Here is a 12,518-nt window from a genome sequence, read left to right on the forward strand (position 1 = left end):
CAAGTCTATAGCAAGCTATAAAATACATTAATATGACTGAAGAATAGGGGACAGACCTACAATCATCAAGATGACAATGTGATACATTTGGAATACCACACTAACATCCAAATTAAGCTGTTTTAGTCTTTGGTATTTCTTCTCCACCAAATAAGGACACAAACGCCATCATCATCAATACGCACTACGGGTTTCTTAGATAAGTGATCTCATGTTTTAACCAATATAGTGAAGAGAGATATTTTACTCTGAACCATACAGTAATATCTGTCACATCAGTTTTGGAACATGATAAAGTAGTGTAAAACCTCTGATACCATACATCCTGTTGCTATTTCCTGCCTAAAAGACAGAGTTTATAGCATGTAGTACTACAGCCTCTTAAGGCCAGTTCTATTGTGTGTGGTTATCTGCCCTGGGGACCACAATCATGTGATGTGCTCCACATCAAACTGTAGCCTCACAGAAAATAGTACTCATGCTAACCCAGTCTGGACAAAGAGAGCTTTAAAAGCCACTGAGATGATAAAGTCTGTGGCCACTTAAGTGACAGTAACATGCTATGTATGTGATCATAGGGAAGAATGTTGCTAAATATATCCTGCAAAGTGTGCTTTGGGTTTGTTGTGTGAACACGGGCGTATTTAGGAAATGCCATGATGGTACGTTATATAGTGTTGGCATAGGAATTCTATAAACACAGCCTAGTGATTTTAGTATGGTCACTCAAACAATGCAAGGGGACTTTCTCTGCAAAACCACTTGATCAATCCATACATCTGTGTAGGTTATTGCATTATATATAAATGTATATTTTTTAATCAAGTGTTAGGCCGCAATGTAAAATTTTTGGATTATCTTTTCAAATGGTTCAATACTATGAAAACTATTGTAATATTTTTTTTGTATGTAGGATATACTTTTTGCATATTTTAATATTTTGAGAAATTTTAAAAGCCTGTCCAAAAATATTCTATCATTTAAAAAAGCGTGTCCAAAAATATTAAATCAAGGCTTACGTTTGGAATACTACGAACTACAGTGTTATAGAGAGAGAGAGAGAAAACAAATCTGAATTTATTGAAATCATGCAAAATGTGGTTTAATTAATTTTACCTCTCGAGTGCTAGATGAGTGGTGAGTGACCTATAATGTAATGGCCACTGATATTGAAAGGATAAAAAAAAAAAAACACCACATTTTATTAAGGAACTTGTTTTGGCTTTTTTTTTTTGTATCAACAAATGTGTCACAAATTTACATTATTTCAAAGTTACAAACGGCAGGGGAAAAAAATCAAATGGAGGCAAAAATGAAAAGAAAGAAAACCAGAAACACCAAATTTAACACCGAAAGGAAGAAGCAGAAATAGCAACTGGAATCTTTATCCACTTAACATTTTCCAACCCAAGATTTAGAATTAGGCATCACGCAACATTGAGATCTGTGAAGCATGTCTCACCAGGACCAAAATGGAACTGCCTCTATCCAAAAAGAGTCCCAAAAAGCACACTTGGCACATACAATTTCATCGCTTAGCCCCAGCCCTGATGAAATTGTGCTGGTATTTATTCTGCCCTAAATTCCTGTTGAAACATAAGAAATTTTACATAAAATTTATGCATTAATATATATGTGCACACATACATAAAAAAAATGGGCTGGTTCTGGTTCATATAAGAATATCGAAACAGGGGATTAATATTTCCTATATTACAAGAGGCCAGTCTAGCACTACCTCCAGAGATAAAATGCCATATTCCAACATCTCACAATGAGCTATTTTTTCTTTCTTTCCCAACAATTGATATGCCTATGAGTAAGGTTGTGGATGATTGTAATTGTGCCGCATATAAAAAACGGATATTGCACATATTTCAGTATTGTAGTATTAACCTTTTGAGTGCTGGAATAAGGCTGGCTCAGTCACTCCTTAGGCTAAGTTCTGAAATAATGACCATTTAGTTTTTCATAAAACAGTACACGCTGTGTGCAAACAGACATGAGCGCGTTTTGCATTTCTCATACAGAAAACTTTGACTGTACACAAAAAAAAAAGGTGTACGTAAGGTAAGGGGTTATTGAATGGGGCATATTTATCAATTTTTATTAATATAGGGATGTCTCAGCAGCCACATTTCTCCTTTTCTTTGTCCTCAGTTAACTGCTCCGTAGAGCTGTGGCCATTGGACCGAACCACCCCTTGGGGAATCCAAGACTTGTCCACACACCGTTCCATGCGCTTCATGATCAGGTCCAGCAAAGTATCTACGGCTTTGTTGACATTAGTTCCATCAATGGCACTTGTTTCAAAGTAAGCAATTCTGCAAAATAAAAAGAAAATACATTATGACAGGTAATTGTATTTAGATGGAGGAAAGGACTGTGTTAAATGGTACACACACAGGCTTATTCCCTCATATTTCAACCTTAATCTTGAAAGTACAAAAAAGCCAGGTATTTACATTTTATTATTCTTCGTATAAAAGGAGACCCATTAGTTAGGATGAATAAAATCTTTATTAAAAACCAACATATTTGTTAAAAATGTTGAGAATTATATTTCATTGGAAAGGTCGTCTGAAGACCAAGTGCATACTTCATCCAAAAAATAAGTAAATACATAAAAAAATAAAAACTTTCACAGGCAGCGGAGAATTTAACAATCACAACTAGTTGTAAGATCTTGTGTGCATTTATTTATTACGGACATTAGCGATATGCAGCTGAATCAAATCACTCATATTGTCCACAAGTATAGGGCACTTTGACTTTGTTGACAAGTTACTGATGCACTGTATGTGCTGAGCAAGAAAAATACCATCTAGCATTAAACCTGGCAACAATGTTTCCTCTTGGTCTCCTATTTCTACAGCATAGTTAGGAGAATGCATATAGATGCCATGATAAAGGAGCAATTGCCCTCATATAATAAAACAGGATTGCCAAAAGGTGAATTAAACCAGTGACATCTACTAGCATAATGTAACTTATGCATGCATTAGAATACAACAGTTCCTCTTTCATGACGGCTATAGCTCATGGTATATTGTGGTTTTCTGTACTCCAAGAAACAAAAAATGTCATACCTTCAATCTGCCACAAGATGGCATTATACAAGAAATCATTAAATGATGCATCGCTGGGAAACTTGAATCATGGCCATATACACAGACATTCGTATTTCCATGTTGAAATTGTTAATATCTTTATTTAAGTTAAATATATTTTGAAAGTAATAAAGCTAAAATGCCAAGTTCTCTGCAGCAGAGTCGCGGGTAAAGATGTGATTGGGCAAAGAATTTTCAAAAAAACACTGCTTTTACATCTTTTGATATAAAGTACAGACACCTGCATCTTTCTGTTCCTTGAGCCAACCCTAGTACTGTAGCAACTAAGCCACAGCAAAACTACATCGAGAGTCCCAAAGTGCAGCCGCCAAGGCTATGTGCAGTTGCCAGTATACCCATTTGTAAGTATTGTTTTAACGATTTGTAAGAGTAACGTTTCTAAAGTGGCGGCTAGATGGTGACTGTGGCTTAACTGGTTGCAGTACTAAACTACCATGGAATATAAACCTCCTCTTTTCCTTCACACTGTGATAATAATGGAACATTCTATTCTCTTTTCTGTTGCTGTCAAGTTTCATAAAGTCGATACCAGTGTCTGTGGAGCGTTCCATTGATTTTAACGGGGGCTCTAGTTGTTTCTGAACCTTGTCGCTCCCTGTAGTATGTTCAGAAAATGTTCCTATGTTCAGGAGTGTTATAAATTGGATAACTTTAATGATTAACCATACAATATATCCACGTTTTAGGAGAACCGTGGATTTTATGAAAAATGACATCAATGAATAAAACAAACATCGAAAGACATAATTTGTGTTGACCAGTTATTTATGTATTGCTCCATTCCCTTTTAAACAGATTTTAAACATTTAACAGCTGACAGTTCAGTCAAATAGTAAAAAAAAACAAAAAAAAAAAAACAACATATGGTTTTGCTATCTCAACATACTACGTAAAAAAACGTTTAGAACGCTGATAGGGAACTAAGATGGAGGCATTTAGTTTCAGGATAGATTGCTATGGAGACAAGAAAACTGACAATTCCCCTTTATGAGGAGAGTATGAAATTTAAAATCCAAACCAGGTGTACTGGTAAACCCACTTCTTCATCTTCATTTAACCAGAATATTGTGGGTTAATACTAATTACATGCATTTGTTTTTCCGTCTTACTTGTCACCTCTACTAACCTTTCATATTTCATTTATGTGAAATTTGCACATTCACCTCGTTAAAGCCTGAGATTTAATGGTCCTCTCAGTGCCACAGAGCAGAGAAATAAAAATAAACACATGTTTCTGGCTCTCCTTCCCATATTAAATAAGGTCACCGCTGATTAATTGTTAACCCAGCTTTGAGGGTTTATTATATCAACCAGCAGCACCCAAACATAGAATGCATAGCTATCTCATTCCACTTCTCTCATTCAAAAACTTTTGGTTGAAAAGTACCTACAATATACAAAAAGACAAAATGGTATTATGTTGTATTTTAATACTCTGTATCTGTGCATCACTGGGATAAGCACTGCTAACTCTCAATATGAAATATAAATTACTCTAGAAAGCCATAACATATTCTATGGCGCTGGACCTTATTTTAGAATAGGTGAAGAGGGAAGAAATGTATATTTCATGAAGTTGAAATTAAGGTATTAAATAAATTAAAAACTATTATAGGGGCAGTACAGTTATTTAAAGGATCACTAAAGGCACTAAGACCACTTCATCTCCTCTCTTCCAGTGTTTTCCTCGGATTATAATTAACTGAATAAGGGTACCACCCACTTCTAGTCTACCACTAAACTCACAGGAGAAACAAATCTGTTGCATCCAGCGACTTCTGTTACGGAACACATCGTATTTTTTATGCTCTCCATACTATACACCTATTAATTGAATACACAGTTACATAGCACGTACTTCACTGCTCAGGCCGGCCGAAGGACACTTTCTCTGCATGCATTAGTGAGTCATTTCTACTTCCTAGGGTTGCCATTGTCCCTTAAGTTTAACATTTCCCAAAAGGGGGCAAGTTTCTCCTAGGCGGACATGCCAAGTCTATTGGGATCCTAGTTTTTCCCTACTCTCTTCATTCTATCCACTCACCCCTGATCCTCTAGCTACTGCCTTCTTTAAAGCGGCACTGTCATGCCAAACTTACCTTTCCTCAATCTCTTCCTCTTCTCCCCCTCTCTCGGGATCTGTTATTCTTTTCTTCCTGTCTTCTTTAGTTTTCTTTAAAATCATAAGACAAAGTAGGGACTCTGTCTTATGGAGGATTCCTCCGCTTGACCAGCTCTGACCAGCGGAGGAGCAAAGTGTGCTTCATTTCCGCTGGTCAGACCAATTTTCCCATGATCCCTAGCTTTCCTCCCAGTTCCCACAATGCTTCCTGTCAGTATTGCCGAACGTCCTGTCACTTAGACAGAACGCCGGCAAAACTGCTGAATTGCATCCTAACAGAATGAGCACTGTTTCTCCATTGGTGTAAGGATGCAATTCGGTACTTTGTTCGGATCGGAATTTCATTCTAATGAATGAAACCCCGATCCTATTCATTGCTGTGGCTGCATCTTGCAGCTGCTTAGTAGATAACTCCCTAATTCCCACGGTATCAGGGAGCTATCTACTAAAAGGCTGAAAGACCTAAACTGGTCTTTCAGCCAACTTTACTAATACTAAGTAAAAATGACTTGGTATTAGTAAATAATATGCCCCTACTCGCTATACCGCGAGTAGGGGCATGTCTAGTAAGCAGTGAGCAGCCTGTGGCTGCTCACTGTAAAAAAAAAAATATTGCCCCCCACCCCTAAACGACGGGTGGGGGCTGTAAAGTAAAATAAGGGAGGGAGACCTATTGTCCCCCCCCCCCGGCCCCCACCCCTGAGCGGTGGGTGGGGGCCATAAAGATAATGGGGGAGGGGGACCTACTGTCCTCCCCCCCCCCGGCCCCCACCCCTGGGCGGCGGGTGGGGGCCATAATGGTAATAAGAGGGGGGGACCTACTGTCCTCCCCCCCCCGGCCCCCACCCCTGGGTGGCGGGTGGGGGCCATAATAGTAGTAGGGGGGGACCTACTGTCCTCCCCCCCAGCCCCCACCCCTGGCCGGCGGGTGGGGGCCATAATGGTAATAAGAGGGGGGGGGGGACTTACTGTCCTCCTCCCCCCCCCCCGCCCCCACCCCTGGGGGGCGGGTGGGGGCCATAATAGTAGTAGGGGGGGGGGACCTACTGTCCTCCCCCCCCGGCCCCCACCCCTGGGCGGCGGGTGGGGGCAATAATAGTAGTAAGGGGGGGACCTACTGTCCTCCCCCCCGGCCCCCACCCCTGGCCGGCGGGTGGGGGCCATAATGGTAATAAGAGGGGGGGGACCTACTGTCCTCCCCCCCCCGGCCCCCACCCCTGGGGGGTGGGTGGGGGCCATAATAGTAGTAGGGGGGGAGACCTACTGTCCTCCCCCCCCCCGGCCCCCACCCCTGGGCGGCGGGTGGGGGCCATAATAGTAGTAGGGGGGGGACCTACTGTCCTCCCCCCCGGCCCCCACCCCTGGCTGGCGGGTGGGGACCATAATGGTAATAAGAGGGGGGACCTACTGCCCCCCGGCCCCCACCCCCCTGGGCGGCGGGTGGGGGCACTAAGTAAATTCTCCCCCCCCCCCCCCCCCCCCATCAAGGTGACTAGGGGTGCCCAAGCCCCTAGTCACCCACCCCCCACCCAAATAAAAATTGCCCCTACCTACCCCCCTCACCCTAAAAAATAGTGAGGGGGGAATAAAATTGCTAACCTGTAAAGTAAAATTAAACATACCATTCAACGTCTTCTTTTTTCTAAAATCTTCATTTGTCAGCCCCAAAAAAGGCCAAATAAAAAACCATCATAGCCGTCGAACTAAAAATAAAAGAAAAAACCCGAGCGCAAAAAAAAAAAAAACCCGACGAAAAAGAAAAAACCCGAGCGCACATAAAAATAATCCAGCTTCACCCATGGAGGGCTCCGCGCAGACTGAGCTCCGCAGGGCGGGGCAAGGCTTATAAAGCCTTGCCCCGCCCTGCAATTAGCCTAAGAACACTCTGATTGGTGGGTTTAAGCCAATCAGAGTGCTCTTTGTCATTTTACAAGCGTGGGAAAATTCCAAAGAACTTTCCCACGCTTGTAAAATGACACAGAGCACTGTGATTGGATGGATTTCAAGCCATCCAATCACAGTGCTCTGTGTCATTTTACAAGCGTGGGAAAATTCCAAAGAACTTTCCCACGCTTGTAAAATGACACAGAGCACTGTGATTGGATGGATTTCAAGCCATCCAATCACAGTGCTCTGTGTCATTTTACAAGCGTGGGAAAATTCCAAAGAACTTTCCCACGCTTGTAAAATGACACAGAGCACTGTGATTGGATGGATTTCAAGCCATCCAATCACAGTGCTCTGTGTCATTTTACAAGCGTGGGAAAATTCCAAAGAACTTTCCCACGCTTGTAAAATGACACAGAGCACTGTGATTGGATGGATTTCAAGCCATCCAATCACAGTGCTCTGTGTCATTTTACAAGCGTGGGAAAATTCCAAAGAACTTTCCCACGCTTGTAAAATGACACAGAGCACTGTGATTGGATGGATTTCAAGCCATCCAATCACAGTGCTCTGTGTCATTTTACAAGCGTGGGAAAATTCCAAAGAACTTTCCCACGCTTGTAAAATGACACAGAGCACTGTGATTGGATGGATTTCAAGCCATCCAATCACAGTGCTCTGTGTCATTTTACAAGCGTGGGAAAATTCCAAAGAACTTTCCCACGCTTGTAAAATGACACAGAGCACTGTGATTGGATGGATTTCAAGCCATCCAATCACAGTGCTCTGTGTCATTTTACAAGCGTGGGAAAATTCCAAAGAACTTTCCCACGCTTGTAAAATGACAAAGAGCACTCTGATTGGCTTAAACCCACCAATCAGAGTGTTCTTAGGCTAATTGCAAGGCGGGGCAAGGCTTTATAAGCCTTGCCCCGCCCTGCGGAGCTCAGTCTGCGCGGAGCCCTCCATGGGTGAAGATGGATTATTTTTTTGTGCGCTCGGGTTTTTTCTTTTATTTTTAGTTCGACGGCTATGATGGTTTTTTATTTGGCCTTTTTTGGGGCTGAAAATGAAGATTTTAGAAAAAAGAAGACGTCGAATGGTAAGTTTAATTTTACTTTACAGGTTAGCAATTTTATTCCCCCCTCACTATTTTTTAGGGTGAGGGGGGTAGGTAGGGGGGCATTTTTTATTTGGGTGGGGGGTGGGTGACTAGGGGCTTGGGCACCCCTAGTCACCTTGATGGGGGGGGGAATTTGCTTAGTGCCCCCACCCGCCGCCCAGGGGTGGGGGCGGGGGGAGGACAGTAGGTCCCCCCCCATTATCGTTATGGCCCCCACCCGCCGCCCAGGGGTGGGGGCCGGGGGGGAGGACAGTAGGTCCCCCCCCCCTTTTACCAATAGGGCCCCCACCCGCCGCCCAGGGGTGGGGGCCGGGGGCTGGAGGACAGTAGGTCCCCCCCCCCCTTATTACTATTATGGCCCCCACCCGCCGCCCAGGGGTGGGGGCCATAATAGTAATAAGGGGGGGGGGGACAGTAGGTCCCCCCCATTATCGTTATGGCCCCCACCCGCCGCCCAGGGGTGGGGGCCTGGGGGGAGGACAGTAGGTCCCCCCCCCTACTACTATTATGGCCCCCACCCGCCACCCAGGGGTGGGGGCCGGGGGGGGGAGGACAGTAGGTCCCCCCCCCTTATTACTATTATGGCCCCCACCCGCCGCCCAGGGGTGGGGGCCGGGGGGGGGGAGGACAGTAGGTCCCCCCCCCCCTTATTACTATTATGGCCCCCACTCGCCGCCCAGGGGTGGGGGCCGGGGGGGGGGGGAGGACAGTAGGTCCCCCCCCCCACCTATTAATATTATGGCCCCCACCCGCCGCCCAGGGGTGGGGGCCGGGGGGTGGAGGACAGTAGGTCCGTCCCCCCCCTTATTACTATTATGGCCCCCACCCGCCGCCCAGGGGTGGGGGCCTGAGGGGAGGACAGTAGGTCCCCCCTCATTCCCATTATGGCCCCCACCCGCCGTCCAGGGGTGGGGGCCGGCGGGGGAGGACAGTAGGTCCCCCGTCCCCCCCTTATTACCCTTTTTTTTTTTTTACAGTGAGCAGCCACAGGCTGCTCACTGTTTAGTGGACATGCCCCTACTCGCGGTATAGCGAGTAGGGGCATTGGCGAGATTTTAATCTCCCTTGTGCTATTATGGGGGTCATATTGACCCCCATAGAGTGAGGAGGGGACCTGGGGGGCTTATGAAGTGGTGGGGAGCACTGCTCCCTGCCGCTTCTGTCTTTACATATTGCAAGGAGGGAGCTGCACGCCGGTAGCTCCCTCCTTGTAATAAACCGAACAAACAAACGAACACTGATACACAGTGTTAGTTTGTTCGTCTGATTTTTTCTATTCATTCATTCGTCTGTTTGATGAATGAATGAATAGGTGAAATTCCCGTTCGCATGTCCAGATGTTTCACTGGGCATGTGCGGGAATCTCACAGTCTGTCTAGTGTGGGTAGATGACGTGTCCCACAGGGACTTCACCTACCCACACAAAGATGGCGGCGCCCTGAATATAGATCGGGGCAGAAAATAAAGAATAAAAAATAGGTAATGTGGGGGGCATAGGGTCATTTGGGGGTGACTAGGGGGTCGATTGGATGTAGTTGAGGCGGGAGGGGGGTTAAAAAAAAAACGGAATTCGGCATGACAGTGCCGCTTTAACCGCACCCTGTATGGGACACACTGGGTAATGGAGGAGTCCAAGATGTATCAAAAGGAAGACCTCCAGGTTAACTCTATGAATGCAAAGGGTGTAAAACTACCAGAGAAGGGCACGCAGTTCCTAAGAGAAATGTGGGCAGTGTGGACACCCACCGTGATGGTGCAAGAGACTCACTTCAGAGAAGGCCACTCTCCCATATGGAGGGACCACCAATTTCTGTTGGGTTGTTTTACAAACCATTCTTCGGCCAAGAGATCCAGAGGGGTTATTCTGTTCTCTCACTGCATTCTCTCACTCCACCCACCCCCTCCCCCCCACCCCACCTCCACCATCACTCCTCTCTCAGGTAGTTAGATTTCTAAATAAATATCTGTCACACCTATATTTTCACCCTTATCTCTTATGTCTACTTCCTGTCACCTTCCCGAATAGTTGGGAGCTTAGTCGCACATTCCAGCTGTAAAATGGAGGCACAATTATGAGGCCTTTACTTCATGGAATAACATTATTAAGCAATGTGATCAATAACTAGCATTACTATGTCAAATATTAAGTTGTTATTGATTCTTTGGTGAAATAGGATATGATGACTTTACCGTTTTTTTTTTCTACCTCTAAAACATTCATTGTAATACACACAAATCCAAAAAATAAAAAAATAAATTGTCCCAAAGAAAATCTGAACGAAAAATTGATTCTAAAATAGCGGCTTTGGAAAAATTCCTATAATCACAGCTAATTTGATAAAATTTTGAGTTTAATGAATATCCATGTGTATGTATTCTAAATGCAGCATGTAAGTCTGTACAGTAGTTTTGGGAAGAGCTTTGTCCTCTACATGACTTGACAGAGCAGGGGATAATATGGATATAATATATAACTCTGGCCATGCAGAGGAGGTGTGTGCCAGGTTAAACAATACACAGAAGGAAACGGCTCACCCATATTTCTCTGCAAATTCCTTGGCCTCCTCTTCCTTTACCACTCTCTGATCTTCCAGATCACTTTTATTTCCGCACAGCACAATGTCTGGGTTCTCACAGTACGCGTGGATTTGAAGCTGGCCTGAAAAAAAAAACAAGCAATAGAATGTTTACGTTGGTTTCTTTTATGTTATTTATTTTATACTCTAGCAGATTTACCCAATACGGAGTTGAATAAAAAAAAAATAATATATGTATATGGAAAGTAAGGAAACATAGAATAGCAACAGTTTAAAGAGAAAAAAAAAATGAAATCTAACAATTATCGTATATACTCGAGTATAAGCCGAGTTTTTCAGCACATTTTTTGTGCTGAAAAACCCCAACTCGGCTTATACTCGAGTCAATAGTCTGTATTATGGCAATTTGCATTGCCATAATACAGACTGGGGCTGTGGGGGCTGCAGAGAGCGTTACTTACCTTTCCTGCAGCTCCGGTCAGCTCCCTCCTCCTCCGCGCCGTCCGTTCAGCACCTCGGTCAGCTCCCACTGTAAGTGGGAGCTGACAGAAGAGCTGACCAGACGGCGCGGAGGAGGGAGCTGACAGGAGCTGCAGGACAGGTAAGTAACGCTCTCTACAGCCCCCCTCTCCCCCCCACTGAACTGCCAATGACACTGGACCACCAGGGAGTAAGAACCCCCCTCCCTGGCCAGCTAGCAAGCAGGGAGGGGGGACGAAAAAATAAATGAAATAATAATAATTAAATAAAAAATAAGAAGAATAAATAATAATGAAAAAAAAATATTAAAATAATAATAAAAAATAATAATAAAATTGCCCACCCCCCCACCACTGCAACACACACACACACACTGCATACATACACATACACACTGCACTCATACACATACACTGCATTCATACACACACACACTGCACTCATACACACACACACTGCACTCATACACACACACACTGCACTCATACACACCCACTGCATTCATACACACACACTGCCTTCACACACACACACACTGCCTTCACACACACACACTGCCTTCACACACATACACTGCCTTCACACACACACACTGCACTCATACACACACACACACTGCACTCATACACACACACACACTGCACACATACACATACACACACACACTGCACTCATACACACACACTGCATTCATACACACACACTGCATTCATACACACACACTGCATTCATACACACACACTGCATTCATACACACACGCTGCATTCATATACACACGCTGCATTCATATACACACGCTGCACTCATACACACACTGCATTCATACACACACACACTGCATTCATTATACACACACTGTAAATAAATATTCAATTAATATATTTGTTTTTAGGATCTAATTTTATTTAGAAATTTACCAGTAGCTGCTGCATTTCCCACCCTAGTCTTATACTCGAGTCAATAAGTTTTCCCAGTTTTTTGGGGTAAAATTAGGGGCCTCGGCTTATATTCGGGTCGGCTTATACTCGAGTATATACGGTAAATTAAAAAAATACCGTGATCACTTCAGTGATTTGATAGGTGCAGCATTTTGCTGTGAAACGCTGCACATACCCAAATTAACCCCTTAACTGCTGGATGTGTAACTCCATCCTTGGTAGTATATATATATTTTTTAGACAATCTTTATTTTGATACAAGAAATAAATATAAGGGGCAAGAAGACAAAAAAGAGAAC

The 12,518-nt window shown here is 43.8% G+C and overlaps 1 protein-coding gene across 4 annotated transcripts in view; it reads right to left on the reverse strand.

Annotated features, from left to right (window-relative positions):
- Nucleotides 1–1,261: 1,261 nt before the first annotated feature.
- RAB27A (RAB27A, member RAS oncogene family) overlaps nucleotides 1,262–12,518 on the reverse strand; it is an 82,509-nt gene continuing 71,252 nt past the window's right edge. For 3 of the 4 annotated variants that reach the window (XM_063449074.1, XM_063449076.1, XM_063449075.1), the window contains 2 exons: nucleotides 10,799–10,922; nucleotides 1,262–2,324 (listed from right to left, as the gene is read on the reverse strand). In XM_063449074.1, the coding sequence (XP_063305144.1) occupies nucleotides 2,126–2,324; nucleotides 10,799–10,922 (323 nt within the window). In that variant the 3' untranslated portion in view covers nucleotides 1,262–2,125. The remainder of the gene's footprint in view (nucleotides 2,325–10,798; nucleotides 10,923–12,518) is intronic. The other variant, XM_063449077.1, reaches the window with a different exon arrangement.

The sequence above is a fragment of the Pelobates fuscus genome, chromosome 3 (assembly GCF_036172605.1).
Source record: "Pelobates fuscus isolate aPelFus1 chromosome 3, aPelFus1.pri, whole genome shotgun sequence".
NCBI classification, from domain to species: domain Eukaryota; kingdom Metazoa; phylum Chordata; class Amphibia; order Anura; family Pelobatidae; genus Pelobates; species Pelobates fuscus.